At 48.1% G+C, this 19287-nt stretch overlaps 2 protein-coding genes across 2 annotated transcripts in view; one reads left to right on the top strand and one right to left on the bottom strand.

Moving 5' to 3' along the window:
• Positions 1 to 259: 259 nt before the first annotated feature.
• Positions 260 to 5070, top strand: ANKRD9 (ankyrin repeat domain 9). The gene is made up of 2 exons (XM_083165959.1): positions 260 to 543; positions 3698 to 5070. The coding sequence occupies exon 2, from the start codon at positions 3741 to 3743 to the stop codon at positions 4605 to 4607; it is 867 nt and encodes a 288-aa protein (XP_083022085.1). The 5' UTR covers positions 260 to 543; positions 3698 to 3740; the 3' UTR covers positions 4608 to 5070.
• Positions 5071 to 10573: 5503 nt separating this feature from the next.
• TECPR2 (tectonin beta-propeller repeat containing 2) overlaps positions 10574 to 19287 on the bottom strand; it is a 33420-nt gene continuing 24706 nt past the window's right edge. Inside the window, exons 17-20 of the mRNA XM_083167586.1 lie at positions 17089 to 17237; positions 13353 to 13494; positions 12816 to 12965; positions 10574 to 12263 (exon numbers count right to left, since the gene is read on the bottom strand). Of these exons, the coding sequence (XP_083023712.1) occupies positions 12121 to 12263; positions 12816 to 12965; positions 13353 to 13494; positions 17089 to 17237 (584 nt within the window). The 3' untranslated portion in view covers positions 10574 to 12120. The remainder of the gene's footprint in view (positions 12264 to 12815; positions 12966 to 13352; positions 13495 to 17088; positions 17238 to 19287) is intronic.

Genomic DNA, 19287 nt, shown 5'->3' on the forward strand with positions numbered 1-19287 from the left:
GGTTACCATCAAATCGAAGGATTCAGTGTTGGATTCACACGCCACCAATTGATGGTTGGGTTCCGAAGTCAATCACTACTATTGCAGCCACAAACATCGGTCACCATCGGTCATATAGAACCGATGTTTTGGGCTTCACAATGGTTTTAGCCGATGTTTCTCTCGACACCGGCAGACACCAGCAGCTAGAACAGCCCGGTCTGACAGTCACTGCTGGAGCTCTGCTCCGCCCACCTGGCGACGTCAGCCTGCAGGGGGGTGTGCCTCGGCCAATGGGAGCGAGGGGTGCGAGCGGCAGCCAATCAACGCTGGGCGGACAGTTCCGCGGTGCTGACGACCTTCAGGACTCTGGGATAAATGTGCCGACAGCTCGGAGCCAGTGTCCGCCGGAGCAAGAGGCGGGGGAGGCGGCGGAGAGAGGCGGGGTAGCCCGGAGACGGGAGCAGCCCTGGGGGGGATAAAGTGACGGAACAGCCTGAGACAGAGAGACGCGCTGTAAAGAAAGCAGCGGGGAGAGCCGAGAGCTGACAGCACAGGACGCGGGTGAGTGAGAGCGGTCATGTAGCGATCTGTCCCGTGTGCTGGTCTGTGTGCTCGCCCCCTACAAACACAGTCCGTCCCCCCCCCCCCACCTCTATATACACAGTCCTCCCCCCTACATTCACAGTCCCTCCCCACTATATACAAAGTCCCCCCTACCCCACTATATATACACAGTCCCCCCTACCCTTATATACAAAGTCCTCCCCCATACATTCACAGTCTCTCCCCACTATATACAAAGTCCACCCTACCCCACTATATACACAGTCCCCCCTACCCTTATATACACAGTCCCAACTATATACACAGTCACTCCTACCCCATACAAACACAGTCCCCCCTACCCCTATATACACATTCCCCACTATATACACAGTACCCCCTACCACTATATACACAGTCCTCCCCACTACACAGCCCCCCTACCCCTATATACAGTCCTCCCCCCTACAAACACAGTCCCCCCCCCTACATTCAGTCTCTCCCCACTATACAAAGTCACCCCTACCCCACTATATACACAGTCCCGCCTACCCTTATATACACAGTCCCCCTACCCCTATACACAGTCCCAACTATATACACAGTCCCACATGCCCCTATATACACAGTCCTCCCCCATACAAACACAATACCCCCTACCCCTATATACACATTCCCCACTATATACACAGTCCTCCCACTACACAGTGCCCCCTACCCCTATATACAGCCCCCCTCCTACAAACACAGTCCTCCCTACCCCTATATACACAGTCCCCACTAAATACACAGTCTCCTACCCTTATATACACAGCCCCCCTACCCCTATATACTGTACACTGTCCTCCGCCCTACAAACACAGACCCCCCTACCCTTATATACACAGTCTCCACGATATACACAGTCCTTTTACCCTTATATACACAGTCCCCTCTATATATATATATATATATATATACACAGTCCTCCCTACCCTTATATACACAGTACCCCCTACCCTTATATACGGGATACAGTCATATTGTCTACAGAATTTAGGTCTACAAGCATTAGGTCTACACCACTAGGTCGACCTGCATTTAGGTCGAAATGCATTTAGGTCGACATGACTAAGGTCGACAGGGTCATTAGGTCGACTTTTATAAGGTCGACAGGGTCATTAGGTCGACATGGGGAAGGTTGACAGGCAAAAGGTCGACATAGGGTCATTTGACTGTTTTATGAGTCGACATGTGCCGACAGGCGGTATTTCATGCCCTACCATCCACTAGGGCGTGGTGGGAGAATAAAATAGTGTGCCCGAAGCATGGCGAGCGCAGCGAGCCATGCGAGGGGATGCGGTGCAATGTTGACTCTGTCGACGCTTGAAAAAAAAAATATTTTTTTTAATGACCCTGTCGACCTTATACCTGTCGACCTAACACAAGTCGACCTAATGACCCTGTCGACCATCAGTCAGGTCGACCTAAATGCAAGTCGACCTAATGGTGTAGACCTAATGCTTGTAGACCTACATGCAGTCTGACGAATGATCCCATTCCTTATATACACAGTCCTCCCCCCTAAAAACACAGTCCCCCATACCCCTATATACATAGTCCCCACTATATAAACAGTCCCCTACCCTTATATACACAGTCTCCACTATATACACAGTCCCCCCAACCCTTATATACACAGTCCCCTCTATATATACACAGTCCTCCCTACCTTTATATACACAGTACCCCATACCCTTATATACACAGTCCCCCCTACCCTTATATACACAGTCCTCCCCCCCTACAAACACAGTCCCTCCCCTAGCCCTATATACACAGTCCTCCCCCTACAAACACAGTCCCCCATACCCCTATATACACAGTCCCCACTATATAAACAGGCCCCCTTACCCTTATATACACAGTCCCCACTATATACACAGTCCCCCCCTACCCTTATATACACAGTCCTCCCCCTACAAACATAGTCCCCCCTACTCCTATATACAGTCCTCCCCCCTACAAACACAGTCCCCCCTACACCTATATACACTGTCCCCACTATGTACACAGTTCCCCCTACCCTTATATACACAGCCCCCACTATATACACAGTCTCCCTACCCTTATATACATAGTCTTCCCATCCCTATATACACAGTCCTTCGCCCTACAAATACAGTCCCCCCTACCCCTACAGTAAATACACAGTCCCCACTATATACACAGTCCCCCCTATTTACCCAGTTCCCCCTACCCTTATATAAACAGTCCCCTTATATAAACAGTCCCCACTACCCTTATATACAAAGTCCCCCCCCCATACCCCTATATACATACAGTCCCCCCTTTATACACAGTCCACCCTACCCTTATATACACAGTCCCCCTACCCCTATATATACAATCCCCCCTTCATACACAGTGCATTTCCCGACCCTACCCCTATATACACAGCCCCCCTACTCCTATATACACAGGGTAAGTATGGTGGCATACAGGGCAGAGGTCCCATTATAAAGGCCCAGCCCCCCTACCTCTGTAGGCACTTTCCCCCTCTTATGTGCCCAGTTCCCCCCCACCCTTATATGCACAGTTCCCTCTACACCTGCATGCCTGGTCCCAACCTTCCGCTGTGTACATGGTCTCCCCTACATGTAGGGGCACCCGATATGTAGTGCCCTATACGCATAGTCCTCCTCTACCCCTATAGGCAGTATGTGTACAGTCTCTTATATGCTGTAGCTGCTCAGGAGTCTCTGCTGGCTACTCTCATTATTCCCCCTTGTGGTAACCCCTGACAGCAGAGATACAGCAGCACATGATCACACAGGGTCTTCTTATCAGTGCTGCTGTGCACTCATCCTTAGAGTGCTGCTGCTGACAGCAAGTTACTTAGGGTAAGAACTTTTGCTAGTTATCTTTTTTAGTTAAACACATTTGTGTAATTACAGTATGTGGTTTATATATACCTTATTTGCATATCCCCCCTACCCCTATATGCCTTAAGTGCATTCCCCCAACCCTATATGCCTCATGTGCATAGCTCCCCCAACCCCTATATGTGGAATGTAGTATGTATAGACACCCTTATTTACATATACATATATATAGACCCCCCCCATATGCAGCATTGTGTACAGACTCACCCTATATGGAGGTGTGACCATAGTATCTGTTGCCGTTTCAGGAGCAGAGCAGCTGGGCTCCGGGCCATGTGAACAACGCTGCTGATGCCCGGCACGGCGGACTACCAGTCCCAGAGACAATGTAAGCGGACGTCATTCGCCTTCTACCAGGCGGTGCGGGACCTGCTGCCAGTGTGGCTGCTGGAGGACATGCGGCTGATGGAGGTTCTGCACTGGGAGGATGGCGGCCGGGTCAGCTGCTACTCACCTTCTGAGGCTCTGCTCTACGCCCTGGTCCATGACCACAAGCCGTACGCCGTCTACCTGCTCCGCAACTTCCCACAGGACGCTCTGGCCGTGCCCAGCCCCAGCTTCAGCTGCTGCCAGGCTGCCGCCCCACACCTGCCCCTGGCTGTACGCTACGACCGGCTGCACATCCTGCGGGAGATCCTGCACACCCTAAGAACATTCCCAGTCGCCAGCCGGGCCGCCTGCATCAACCGGCGGGGCTGCCAGCGGCTGGAGGGTGGAAAGACGCCAGTGCACCTGGCATGTGAGCTGCAACGAGCCGAGTGCCTGACCTTGCTGCTGGGGCATGGATCCTGTCCCTATGCCACGGACTGTAGTGGCAACACCCCACTGGACTGCCTTCTGCAGCTCATCCGGGCATGCGCTATTCAGGACTTGCGCCCTCTGCGGCTGTGCCTGGACTCCCTGCTCCTGTACATGCCCGGGGGGCTGCCCCCCTCCACCCGGCACCGGCTGCAGCAGGAGAGTGGAGCCTGGCAGGAGCTGCTGGGGCAGGATCTGTACAGATGGCTGACTGGCACCTCCCCCCCCAACCTGGGCACCCTGGCCATGCAGAGCCTACTGAGGGCCCTGCCCGCTGACCGTTTTCCTGAGGTGCTAGAGGAGATCTCCCTACCACAGTGCCTGAGACCCCTGGCCTTACAGCAGCCAGGGCGGAGATAGAAGACACAAAGCACTGTGCTATAGTGCCTGGGCTATGTGGCAGGAGTCACTGGGGCACAGACAATAGCCTATTGGGCACAGACTCCTCTGCATTGGCAGCAATTATATGGCATTGTACAAACATCAGCTTTCTATATTGTAGCTCTGTTCAACTGTATGCAACATGGCCTATTGCAGGGTCAGACACACTGGGACTTGTAGTTCCTCAGCAGTTGGAGAGGTACAGGTCACCTCTGCTGAGTAAATGGAAACACTCCATGCATTATTTCCCCAACACGCATCACTAAAGTGACCTTCATCATATCAGTTACATGTATGTGTGCGCTATAAGGCTTAATACCGAATTCAGGCTCTGTAAATTAATCTCTCTCGTCCATACAATAGCGGCACTGTGTACTTTAGTTCCCTCCCTGAGATGCACTGGCAAATCTGTGACACCTGGGGTGAAATGTAATAGGATGAGAGATTCAGAAAGTGAGAGATTTGGTAAGAAATCTCCAGTTTTTTTAAAGTGGCAATCATTGACACAGCAAAATCACACTGGTTTTGCTGTGTCAATGATTGCCACTTTAAAAAAACTGGAGATTTCTTACCAAATCTCTCACTTTCTGAATCTCTCATCCTATTACATTTCACCCCTGGAGTCCCGATGTGCATGCGCAGGGATGGTGCCGGCCTCGGGGCATGCTGGGAGGAAGAAAACTTGTAAGTTTTTTTTTTCACATTTTCACTTTAGTGCAGGCATGTCCAACCTGGGCCCTCCAGCTGTTGTGAAACTGCACATCCCAACATGCCTTGCCAAAACTGTGGCAATGAGTGATGGGACTGGTAGTTTCACAACAGCTGGAGGGCCAAGGTTGGACATGTCTGCTTAGTGCATCCCACCCCATGTCCACACCACCCACTATACATCTATATGCTCCATGTGGTAAATTTACTAAGACGGGAGTTCTATTTTAGATGGGATTTTGCTATGGGCAACCAATCAGAAGCTACTTATTTATTTAGCACCTTCTAGAAAATAATATATAGACTCTGATTGGTTGCCCATGGCAACATCCTATCTGAAATAGTACTATGGTCTTAGTAAATTTTCTACCATCCATTACACTTTGGGATCCATGCCTTTGGGCCCACCTGTGTAATTATGGATTGGTTGGTTTTGGACAGAGCAGGCTTATCAGAAGCATTGTACAGGAAGACGTGTCAGTATTACAGCGAGGGCAGTACAGGAGATGCTAGATGCCCCTGCAACTAGTGGGCTAATGCTGTGTAATCTGATATAAAGGTGCATTATGGACTTGGTGCTGTCCCCAGGAGGGGACTTTGTCCATGCTAGGAGTATACACTTCTCAGGTAATGATATTTGCACTATCTCACAGTCATGCGTTAATATGTAGCAGGACTAGGAAGTAATTACAACGTACTGACAAGCAATTTCCAGTGATGTACACTAGGCCTCGTGTGCTGGGATGACAGTAATGTACACTAGGCCTCATGTGCTGGGGTGACAGTAATGTACACTAGGCCTCGTGTGCTGGGGTGACAGTAGCGTACACTAGGCCTCGTGTGCTGGGGTGACAGTAACGTACACTAGGCCTCGTGTGCTGGGGTGACAGTAATGTACACTAGGCCTCATGTGCTGGGGTGACAGTGATGTACACTAGGCCTCGTGTGCTGGGGTGACAGTAGTGTACACTAGGCCTCGTGTGCTGGGGTGACAGTAGTGTACACTAGGCCTCGTGTGCTGGGATTACAGTAATGTACACTAGGCCTTGTGTGCTGGGGTGACAGTAATGTACACTAGGCCTTGTGTGCTGGGGTGACAGTAATGTACACTAGGCCTTGTGTGCTGGGGTGACAGTAATGTACACTAGGCCTTGTGTGCTGGGATTACAGTAATGTACACTAGGCCTTGTGTGCTGGGGTGACAGTAATGTACACTAGGCCTTGTGTGCTGGGGTGACAGTAATGTACACTAGGCCTTGTGTGCTGGGATTACAGTAATGTACACTAGGCCTTGTGTGCTGGGGTGACAGTAATGTACACTAGGCCTTGTGTGCTGGGGTGACAGTAATGTACACTAGGCCTTGTGTGCAGGGGTGACAGTTACGTACACTAGGCCTTGTGTGCTGGGGTGACAGTAATGTACACTAGGCCTCCTGTGCTGGGGTGACAGTAACGTACACTAGGCCTTGTGTGCTGGGGTGACAGTAATGTACACTAGGCCTTGTGTGCTGGGGTGACAGTAATGTACACTAGGCCTTGTGTGCAGGGGTGACTGCTGTACCTTCCTCTGTGCATCTTATTTATTTGCTGACAGGATGAATAAAACAATAGAACAACTTTATCTTTTATTGGAAGACTACGAGGGCTGGGAAATCGGATCACACCAGCCTGCTGCTGTTGCAGGTGTACCCAGAGATGGACGGCAGGAGAAACCTGCATATATCTTATATAAGAAAAGGCATATTCAGCTCCTCACCTTCTTGGGGGGAGTTTACGTGTTTTGCACACCAACAGCCACTAGATGACGCCTAACAGAGCAATTCAAGCATACAGCAGCTGACATCACTGTTCTGTTCTTTTGATATGCTGGTAACTAGTTTAATGATAAATAGCCCCCTAACTTAAGTTGCAGGAAGTATATGGCTTATGAGCCCAGAAGGCTTGCCATCTATTCAGGATGAGCCCTGCAGACCTCTACCAAGAATTATATCATTGATGTTTTTCTTGTAGACGCTGAGAACAGGAATCTTGTTGTCTTCAGTACTAATGAATGATGGTCTGTGCCGTGTGTATGATATGCAGATAAGCATGTTGACAGTGCTGCATATCAATGGCACATGGTTACAAGGAACGTCGGCCCCACTTATCAGTGTGACACATGGAGGAAAGGAGGCTTCCCGCACGTACTGCGCACATCACAACATAAACTATTGTCACATCTGCTATCTGCATTCATTGTAATCATCACACCACAACGTGTTGTTCCATGAATGACACGGGAGTGTGGATAAGAAAGCTGAACCATGGCTGTGATGTACACATTGGGGGAAATTTACTAAGATGTGTATTCTACTTCACATGTGATGTTGCTATAGGCAACCAATCAGATCCTGTCTACTATCTTCAAAAGGGTAAAAAAGGATTTTTGATACTCTGCGCTGCTGAAAATAAATTTATATGTAGGTCTGCTGATGAAGAATGATTCCGGACACACTGTTCAAGTTTTATAACAATTTTATAGCTTTAAAATATCTATCACATAAATGCAATATACACACACAATATAAACAAACAAAATAATATAGAGAATATACCTAAAATGTAACCGGTTAATACGAAGTAGCACTTAGGGTAGAATAACCAGTCCTTTTAGCATGTAAGCAAAAAGGACTGGCTAGTCTACCCTTATCGGCTCATTAACCCTGCAGTTAGCGGATACCATTTGTCATTTATTGAACTGCTGCAAATACCCAAATATATTATCTCATTTCAATCATCTGGAGATACCCCATTATTAAGTGCTACTTCGTATTAACCGGTTACATTTTAGGTATATTCTCTATATTTTTTTTGTTTACATTGTGTGTGTATATTGCATTTATGTGATACATATTTTAAAGCTATAAAATTGGGTACTTATGTAATATCTGGGCTCCCGGTTTTCTTATGAGACCGTGTCCGCTCGCCACGCTTCGTGCACGGTGGCTCGCTGCGCTCGCCACACTATATAAAATCAACTCCATGCGTAGTTGGATAGTAGGGGTATGAAAAAATGGGGTGCATTTAACATGGGAGTCCAGATAATACATAAGTACCTAAAATTGTTATTAAACTTGAACAGTGTGTCCAGAATCATTCTTAATCAGCAGACCTACATATAAATTTGGTACTTGTTTTCTAGCACGGCGCCTACGATATTAAGTTGTATGGCATCTCATCGCATCGCATGCGGGCATATGGCATGCGAGGCGATGCGATTACAAATTATATAAGCCGCTATACAATTTTAAATTGTATAAGCACCCTAATAGGTGATTATAATGTGAAATACACCCCCACTATCAACGCCAACCCGAAGCGTGGGGAGCCCGCGAGGGGCGGCGGTACGCGTCCTCCGACCTTTTCATACCCCCACTATCCACATCGGCGTGGAGTTGATTTTATATAGTGTGGCGTGCTTATTACTTCACATGTATTCCGCGTCCGCTCGCCACGCTTCGGGCTTGGTGGCTCGCCACACTATCTAAAATCAACTCCACGCCGACGTGGATAGTGGGGGTATGAAAAGGTTGGAGGACGCGTACCGCCGCCCCTCGCCATGCTTCGGGTTGGTGTTGATAGTGGGGGTGCTTTTAACATTGTAAGCACCCATTACGGTGCTTATACAATTAATAATCTTATAGGGGGGCCATTTAACATTGAAAGCACCCATTAGGGTACTTATACAATTCTAAATTGTATACCATCGCATTGTATGGCATTGTATGCCATATACAATGGTGTACAATTTTAAAATTGTATGACATCGGGGGCCATTGCGTTGCATCGCATACCATCATTGTATGCCTTATGGTATACGATGCGATGGGCGCTGTGCAAGGAAACCATAAATTTATTTTCAGCAGTGCAGAGTATCAAAAATCTTGTTCTTGTTTTGTGAGTTCAGGTTTACTCACAAGATACCTGCAGCAGCTGAAGTAATTATATATTATCTGGAGAAAAAGCGCCAGGATCCTTGTAGTTGGGTTAAAGTTTGATAACTTAACCCCAACCACAAAATCATATATCTCTATGAAAAATATCTTCTAAATGGTGCAAAAAAAATATAAGTAGATTCTGATTGGTTGCCCAAAGCAACATCACATTTGAAGTAGAATACACATCTTAGTAAATTTCCCCCATTATGAGGCAAGCGCCTTCTTTAATGGACAAGAGCCATGGGTCCTCAAACTGCGGCCCTCCAGATGTTGTGAAACTACCAATCCCAGCATGCCTTGCCACAGTTTTAACACTCCCTTATAGCAAAACTGTGGCAAGGCATGCTGGGATTTGTAGTTACACAACATCTGGAGGGCCGCAGTTTGAGGACCCATGGACAAGACCATGCAGCCCTGCAGGTGGGGCAGATGTAACAGGTGCAGAGTGTGTTACATTTGGGGGAGTTATTTTGTTTCTGTGCAGGGTTGCTTTATTCTTACACTGCAATTTAGATTTCAGTTTGAACATACCCCACCCAAATGTAACTCTCTCTGCACCCGTTTCATCTGCCCCACCTGCAGTGCAGCATAGTTTTGACCATTAAAGGAGGAGTTTGCTTTTGAAAACCAACCTGAATCGCTCCTTATATCACTCTGATGTAAGCACGTGGTTTGCTCATTGGACAGACCTGAGCTGCTGTGTACAGATAACACTGCTTAGTAACAGTACATGGAAGATACAGTTCATTATCCCCCTCCCTGCTCATTTCAGTAACATTGCAGATTACCAATGACATGGTGTCTTACACGTTTTACCAACAAATAAACCTTCACGGGTATCTCCATGGTTCTAAGAGTTCCGTTCCTGCGATGTGTCTCGGAGCGAAGAGGCCGCATCAGCAGTCTCTTTCAGACCTCATGCACATGTGCGATTTGACCTGTGGGGACTACTGCAGATTAGCAGTGTGAGGTTTAGCCCATTGGCTACAGCAGAACGACGCCTCTTTAGATGGCTTTCGCTGTGGGGGCCAAACGCAGGATCTTCACATTGCGGAGATTGGTAAGTGACAGCGTCATATCTCCAACAGACAATTTCTTTCGTAAAATGGATAAACCGCAGCATATGTTGGGGCTACATTTAACATTTGCAGGCATTCCCCCGAAAACGGGTGTTTTAATGGAATATGCGGCAAATATTTTATTAGTGTGCAGTAACATCTAATTGCTGCAGCAGGAACCTGAACAGATAACAGCACACAATGCAAAATAACATTAGGATTTTATTTAGACAACAATAATAAAATACTGTTAAAAGAAACAGCCTAAGGGCCACATGCACTAAGTTTCAAAAGTGATAAAATATTGGGTGATAAACAGCCAGCCAATCAGCTCCTACCTGCCATGTCACAGACTGTGTGAAAAATGTCAGGCATGAGCTGATTGGCTGGTTGTTTCTCACTCTCTCTTTTATCACTTTTGAAGCTTAGTGCATCTGACCCAGTATGAGTGACGCTAGACATATAGAATCTGAATAATAAATTAGCTTATCTGTATCCACTATAACCCCACCTTTATGCTGAATATGTACCAATATTAACTGCAGGATAAAAACAAATTTTTTTAACGTCACTGTAAACAAAATGTGGGTGGTTGAGCCCAGCCCGTTACGCTAACTGCAGATACAATCTGGGTGTGACCATTGTTTTACAGTGTAACCCACCTGGCACAATAGCAGAACATTATAACTAAAGGCATGGCTAGGAATTGCTGAGAACGATGGCTATCACAATGTGCTGGAATACATTTATATGCCGACGCAGGACCCTGACAGTCAGATTGCCGACAGCAGCATCCCAACGGTTATGACAATGGTTAGGCACTAGGAGAGGGCTACGCTGTGGGAGGGGGTGTGGTTCAGGGGTCCGACAGTCGGGATCCCGACTGGCCGGACCCAGACAGCATGGTGAGCGCAACTAAGCCCCTTGCGGGCTCGCCACCTATTCTGTTCTCTCTCTCTATGGGGGTCGTGGACCCCCACGAGGGAAAATAGCAGGTGGCCATGGGGAACCTGGCTGTTGGTGTTTTGACCCCATCCGGCACCCGTGGGAGGGGTTAGTTGGGTGCCAAGGTTACAATGCTGTCCTGCCATGGCTGCGTATCAGTGACACAGCAATGGCAGAATAAAGATTATGTAAAGTGCTGGACAGTATGAGAGTTCTGGAAGTGCTAAGAGGCGACGATTAGGGTGATGAGGGCGTGGTCTATAAATGTAACAAGCATTAGCAGTGCTGACCGTAAGGCAGGATGAATCCCACTTAGTACAATGCAGCGGATGCCGGTACACCGCTAGGGTCAGCTCAGGCAATGGGACAACATCTGCTGGTTCCATAAATCTCTTATTCTCAGAGCCTATTTCTTCTAGTCACAATGGGGAACATTTCTGAGAATGGGTTGCGGAATATTATTTGCAGCAGTATTTGTAACTCTCTCCCCTGGTAAACGGTTACAGGAGATCTCTCCGACTCCACAGGGGGACAAATATCCCAAAACTAATGAGAGATTCCCTGTCCGCTACCATTACAACAGTATTAGTGATATGTTAAACCCCAGATTAAGAACGTGTTGACTGTATTGTGTATAGGCCTGTGTTACGACGTGTGATTCCAAGTACACGGACACAGGAACGTGGAAATACTCTGGACCAGGCAAAGTGCTTTGTAAATGACAAAGAGTAGTAATAAAGACTACACAGGCGTTTAGCAGCTTATGGACAATCACACGGGTGTAGCAGCCATTATTACGGGCGATCAGATCACCTCCCATTCGTCTTCGAAGTCCGAGTGCGCCAGAAGGTTGTTTGGAATGTTGGGGTGGTGGCTGTAGGTCTTTGTGAGGCGTTGGAGAAGGGAACCGGCGCTGCTCACACCCCAGAGTTCATCCTGCGGAGTCACTGTAAGAGACCAGCAGTCAGTATGAGAACAGTCGCACAGTAGAGTAGAGGGGCCGCGGCGCAGTCTCTGCTGTGACATGCGATGCAACAAAGTAAATCGGAAACGCCACTTATTACACAGGTCTATGTGACATAAAGCCACAAACTAGTTGCTGGGCAGAGCTAAAGACAAGATCACCTGTCTGCTGCATTGTTACATCACTGTCAAAGACCCAAATGACTTCCATTGCCTTTGGGTACAAAACAACTTGACTCGGACGCAGTTATAATCACAGCTGCAAAAGGCCATGTACTAACCAACATCCATATAGGAGCCCGCAATATTGTAGAGGTCAACATGTTGACATACAGATGTAGCCAGCCTCCTTCATTCTGTCCCCGGCGTGCCAATTGCCACTGTGCGCCGGGGTCCGGCGTGCATGCATCTGCCGCTCACTATCCCCATTGCCGGCAATGCGTACCACCCGCCGGATCGTAGCGCGCCAGAGGCAATGATAGGGCTGGCTCCAACCGTATAGTCATCCTCTTTGGGCACATGGGAATGAGGACTACCTGTTAACCATGACATGTTTCCCGGGATTTTCTTCCAGTAGTCGCCAGCTGCGTTTTTCTCAGTGATTCCGTAGCGCCTGGCGATGTCACCATTGGGGCACAGAGCCCAGACTGTCCTCACGCTCACAACCAGCTGACATGCCTGCAAGCCTATGGATTGTACAAATCAAGCGATGGGACAACGATTAAAGATTCTTGTAATGTGCACCAACCACCTGGATGTAGATCTTCCCCCTATACGAATTCTATAGGTGAGCATATTTTCTCTTATGGCCTCCAAGAGGATGCGTACAGAATGCACAGATTATCAACTCAGTAGCGACCAGCAACAACGTGACTCAGTGATGTCGCTGGTAACTATGGAATCTGCAGCCTCCACTGTGTGTTTCCCCTCAGATGAGCAAACGTTTATTTCTTAAGTCTTCTGGGGTTCTCCCACGTCGGAAAACATTTTTAAAATGAATATCTATGAAGCCTTTTAGACAAATATTTTACCCTGCACGGGGCAGGAGGCTAAGCAGATAAATAAACACTTACCAGGAACGTGCTCCCAGTCTGTGCCAACGGGCATCTCCTCGGTGATGCCGACTCTAACGTACACATTACATTTGTTATCCAGCGTCCACAGCATGCTGTCACTTGGACTAGAATATACATTGATCAGGTTAAACCCTACAGGCTGCGAAAAATAACAAAAAAACAAATGTTATAAGTGGTTCACTGAGCAGGACGGTGTCAGGCGACAAAAAACACATTGTAAGGGAAAGGGGTGGCACCAATAGCATGGGGGTGTGACTGAGGCAAGCTGCTGTGATTGGCTCACATACCACATATAGTATCTATATAAATATTGAGTAGAATCAGATGACTTGGTAATTATGTGAGTTCCACCATAAGCAGCAATCACAATAAATACATTTTAAGGGTATAAGGTCGTATTATCGACCACACTTAGGTCGACAGTCATTAGGTCGACACCGTTGGGCCACAATGCAACTAGGTTGACAGGTCCACATAGCGTTAGGTCGACATGGTTTTTTTTTTTCAGTTTTTTGAGCCGACATGTGCCGACAGGCGGTATTTCATGCCCTACCATACACTAGGGCGTAAAAAAACAGTGAAAAAACCCATGTCGACCTCACGACCTAAACCCCTGTCCACCTAGACACCTGTTGACCTTCAACCATGTCGACCTAGTTGCATGTCAACCCAACGGTGTCGACCCAAGTGTGGTCGATAAATCGATCCACACCCTATTTTAAGCATTCATCCGATAGCCGCTGTTAGTGGTCGTCCTACTCCTACTTTTCAAAAATTCTCTATCTCACTGGATGTGGGAAAGCCTAACACAGATACCACTCAGCAATGAGTTTGATGGTAGATGTGTGTGAAGCAAGGGAGAATTGTACAGTACACAGGGCTGCTCACGCCATCCTGTGCAATATGACTGTGGTTGCCATGGTTATTCACAACACACTGCAAAGTTACAAAACACGAAATAGAAGTCGGAGGTTGCTACCCTAAATAAAGCAAACAAAAAAAAAAAAAAAATAAAGACACCCTTGTTGCACTGGCCCAGGTTATTTTTCTGTCACTATGGTGACTATAGATGGTGTGAGATTAGGGGCCTATGTAATAGAGAAGCAGCATGCGGCAAATCTTTATTGGGCAAACCAAAAAAGTACTCTCTCCTGTTACTTCTGCACAGGCCCCTAATACCCCCTCCTGTTACTTCTGCCCAGGCCCCTAATACTCTCTCCTGTTACTTCTGCCCAGGCCCCTAATTCTCCCTCCTGTTATTTCTGCCCAATCCCCTAATACTCCCTCCTGTAACTACTGCCCAGGCCCCTAATACTCTCTCCTGTTATTCCTGCCCAGGCCCCCAATACTCTCTCCTGTTATTTCTGGCCAATCCCCTAATACTCCCTCCTGTAACTACTGCCCAGGCCCCTAATACTCCCTCCTGTAACTACTGCCCAGGCCCCTAATACTCCCTCCTGTAACTACTGCCCAGGCCCCTAATACTCTCTCCTGTTACTCCTGCCCAGGCCCCTAATACTCTCCTGTTACTTCTGCCCAGTCCCATAATACTCTCCTGTTACTTCTGCCCAGGCCCCTAATTCTCCCTCCTGTTACTTCTGCCCAGGCCCATAATACTCTTTTCTGTTACTTCTGCCCAGGACAGCTAATAATCTCTCCTGTTACTTTTGCCCAGACTCCTAATACTTTACTGTAATTTCTGCCCAGGCCCCTAATACTCCCTCCTGTTACTTCTGCCCGGGCCCCTAATAATCCCCCGTTACTTTTGCTCAGGCCCCTAATACTCTCGTTGCTTCTGCCCAGGCCTCTAATACTCCCTCCTGTTACTTTTGCTCAGGCCTCTAATACTCCCTCCTGTTACTTCTGCTCAGGCCCCTAATACTCCCTCCTGTTACTTCTGCTCAGGCCCCTAATACTCCCTCCTGTTACTTTTGCTCAGGCCTCCAATACTTCCTTCTGTTACTTTTGCTCAGGCCCCTAATACTCTCTCCTGTTACTTCTGCTCAGGCCCCTAATACTCCCTCCTGTTACTTTTGCTCAGGCCTCCAATACTCCCTCCTGTTACTTTTGCTCAGGCCTCCAATACTCCCTTCTGTTACTTTTGCTCAGACCCCTAATACTCCCTCCTGTTACTTTTGCTCAGGCCTCCAATACTGCCTCCTGTTACTTTTGCTCAGGCCCCTAATACTCTCTCCTGTTACTTCTGCTCAGGCCTCTAATACTCCCTCCTGTTACTTTTGCTCAGGCCTCTAATACTCCCTCCTGTTACTTTTGCTCAGGCCTCTAATACTCTCTCCTGTTACTTCTGCTCAGGCCCCTAATACTCCCTCCTGTTACTTTTGCTCAGGCCTCTAATACTCCCTCCTGTTACTTCTGCTCAGGCCCCTAATACTCCCTCCTGTTACTTTTGCTCAGGCTGCTAATACTCCCTCCTGTTACTTTTGCTCAGGCTGCTAATACTCCCTCCTGTTACTTTTGCTCAGGCCCCTAATACTCCCTCCTGTTACTCCTGCCCAGGCCCCATGGTGGATACCCGGCTGGTAACCGCACCATTAGAGGCTGTACTGGATGTGTCTGTACAATCTGTTCTCCCAGACGCGGCTGCAGATTCCCATATTAGATGACAGCCAGGTATGATGCCGGAGGTCATGTGGAAAGTATGTTGGCACATCTCTGTGGATTCTCAGGGGATGAAGACCAGACCTCTATGAGACAATCAGCTCAGCAATGCAAATACAGACTCTGCTTCCATTCCTCACATCACATTGTCCTGGGCAAACCATCATTACTAAGATTCTATGCAGGAGGAGTATCACAGTGCTTTCCATGCAGAGATAGAACCCACATCCTACAGCAGCTCCTACAAGAGAGCATCAGTCTGACCATATGTTTTGTTTCTGAATGGAAAACTCTATAGCCGTAAATGGCACCAAGTCCTGTCAGCTCTCATCTGAACCAATACATAGGACTGGCTGGCAGTGACCTGACGTGTGGTGTCTGCCCACGGTCCTATAACAGACAGAGAGGTGAGAGTACACGGACTAGGCCACAGTGGAACCTTCCCCAATAAGAGTCCCCCTTACTCATGTAGTGTTGCCACTTGCAGCGGATGCGTCATACAGGCCGAGATACAGGACAGAACACCCCGGGCCACAGCTTACTATTCCCAACCACAGACCATGTGGACCACGTTGTAAAAACAACAACAAAATACTGTAATGCCTCCAATTTTAAATGTCGATGTCTTGACCACATGGTGCCGACCTATGAACCGGATATTGTTCTCAGTAACCTGTAAGCTGCTCTGACACACGGTCACTCAGCAGCCTTAGAACACAATTTGCACACACACAGTCTGGAACGCTCACTGCTGGCTGCACATGATCACGTGTGATATCTCCGTACTCGGCATTTACACGGATCAAGCTGGGATGAGAACACTGGGCTAATGTTCCTCTGTGTAGCCCTGAGGCTTATTCTCAGTCTGTGTGAGTGCACACAAGGAGATACATTACATATAGGAGATTGGGCACACAGATCACTATATATGGGAATAGGATTTTGCATTCCAGACATGTCATTATCTGAGAGGTGCCAGCCTCAACTTGGTAATGGTACACAGCCAGTCTATCATTTACTAGTAGCAAGCTGCCCACTGGGGGCGGGGATTCATTGGAGTCCTTTATGCAATTGTAACTGCCCCGATAGAATCCAGCAAGGTCCCTCCCATTACCTGAATTGGGGGCTCAATCATGATCCACGCAGGCAGCATCATGCTGGGATTCAGCGGCTGAGTCCCCACTCGGAAGTAAACCACTCCACTGGTGTCGCAGGCCCAGATGTGCTGGTTACCGCAGGACAGGCTGCAAAGCTTCACAGAACCTGGCAAAAACACAGAACATAGTTACCCCACCAGCCACAGCAATGCCCACAGCACTGGTCTGCAAGCTAGCACTCATGCACAGAGTTACCCAACCGGTCACAGCAGCACCCACAGCACTGGACCTCAAGCTAGTGCTCATACACAGGACACAGTGTTATCCCACCAGCCACAGCAGCACCATCAGCACTGGATGGCAAGCTAGCACTCATACACAGAACACAGTGTTATGCCACCAGTCACAGCAACACCCACAGCACTGGACAGCAAGCTAGCACTCATACACAGAGCAGGGTGTTACCCCACCAGCTACAGCAACACCCACAGACCTGGACTGCAAGCTGAAACTCATGCACAGAACACAGTGTTACATGTAAAGCTATGTAGAAACTGTAAGTGTAAAACAACATATTTTCTGAATTTTCTCAAATTCGCTCTGCACATGTTACATCTGCCCCACCTGCAGTGCAGCATGCATTTGCCCAGTTGTGTGTGTTTTTTTCCCTTTGCTTACAACCCTGAATCACGTCCTATATTTGGCTGACCACGCTTGGTGGTATAACCTGTCAGGCAGCACACGGATCAAGGCGGATTTTATTACTGAAAGCTACTAACTGGAATATGGAGCGTTAGCTTTGTATCTGTGGGAAGATCTGACCCTGCTGCAGGGATTATAAACCCATCAGAGGCATGCATATATTTATATTGGCTTATACCCAAACTGGGTGTAAAGTCCTCATTTCATATAATTAAAGTTTTGCATAGTTTTAAAGAAACCTATTTCCTATGAAATATTAGACGTTTATTTCTTATATAATGTAAATGTCCCTCCACTCGCTACATAGTAAAGCCCTAGAGGCTGCGGACACCAGTAATGATACATTCAGTAGGAGCAGGGCACCTGGTGTGTCTGTCTGTTTTTCTTCTGCATTAGAACAATGCCCACAGCACAATGTGTATACACAGTCACACAGAAGCACTATGACACATAAGCCAGTACCGGTTGTCGCTGTGAAGGTTTGTAGCCTGTAGCTTATAACAACGCTGTATGTTTACAGATGCTTATGCACAGCACACAATGACTACAAACACAACAGCAGATGATTGAGGTTAGCTGGTTACCTACGGAGACTGCAGCCCAAACACACAGAAGCCAGGTGCACTGTACACGGGGAAACTACGCTGCAGGTGTCAGCCTATCAGCGGGCAGACAATGCTGTAGCTGATATCACCCAGACTATACTTAGTGCATGGATCAGGTTACTGGGGCCTCAGTCAGCTGCTATCTGTGGAAGGTGACCGGTCACAGATTACACTGATCTACGTGTTTACTCCCTGTACAGGAGTCACACAGGGGGGTATAGGGGCAGCATAAGGCCGTAGTCACGCAGGGGGTTGTAGGGGCAGCGTAAGGCCGTAGTCCCAAAGGGGGGTGTAGGGGCAGCGTAAGGCCGTAGTCACACAGGGGGGTGTAGGAACAGCTAAAAGCCGGAGTCACGCAGGGGGGTGTAGGGGCAGCGTAAGGCCGTAGTCACACAGGGGGTGTAGGAGCAGAGTTAGGCCGGAGTCACACTGGGGGGTGTAGGGGCAGATTAAGGCCGGAGTCACGCAGGGGGTTGTAGGGGCAGCATAAGGCCGTAGTCACGCAGGGGGTTGTAGGGGCAGCGTTAGGCCGGAGTCATACTGGGGGGGTGTAGGGGCAGCGTAAGGCCAGAGTCACACAGGGGGTTGTAGGGGCAGCTTAAGGCCAGAGTCACACAGGGGGTTGTAGGGGCAGCGTTAGGCCGGAGTCATACTGGGGGTGTATGTAGGGTTGCCACCTCACTCATCATCGATTTCTGGAGACCTCACCCTAATGTGCCTGCAAAAGCGGGCGTGGCCTTGTAAAATGTCTGTGGCCTCTTCAGAATAGTGGCCGTGGCCTCTGTAATACAGACATCTAAAAATCTAAAATAACCTTTTTGTCCATTACATTTACTGTTCTATATATCACACATCTTCATTCATTGATTGCCATTGTACATGAACGTGGGTTGCTTGCATTACCTAAGC

The sequence above is a fragment of the Crinia signifera genome, chromosome 12, assembly GCF_055691185.1.
Source record: "Crinia signifera chromosome 12, ASM5569118v1, whole genome shotgun sequence".
In the NCBI taxonomy this organism is placed as follows: Eukaryota; Metazoa; Chordata; class Amphibia; order Anura; family Myobatrachidae; genus Crinia; species Crinia signifera.

What these genes read in the sequence shown, in the direction of transcription:
- ANKRD9 (XM_083165959.1), top strand. Translation starts at nt 3,741, where the DNA reads ATGCCCGGCACGGCGGACTACCAGTCCCAGAGACAATGTAAGCGGACG.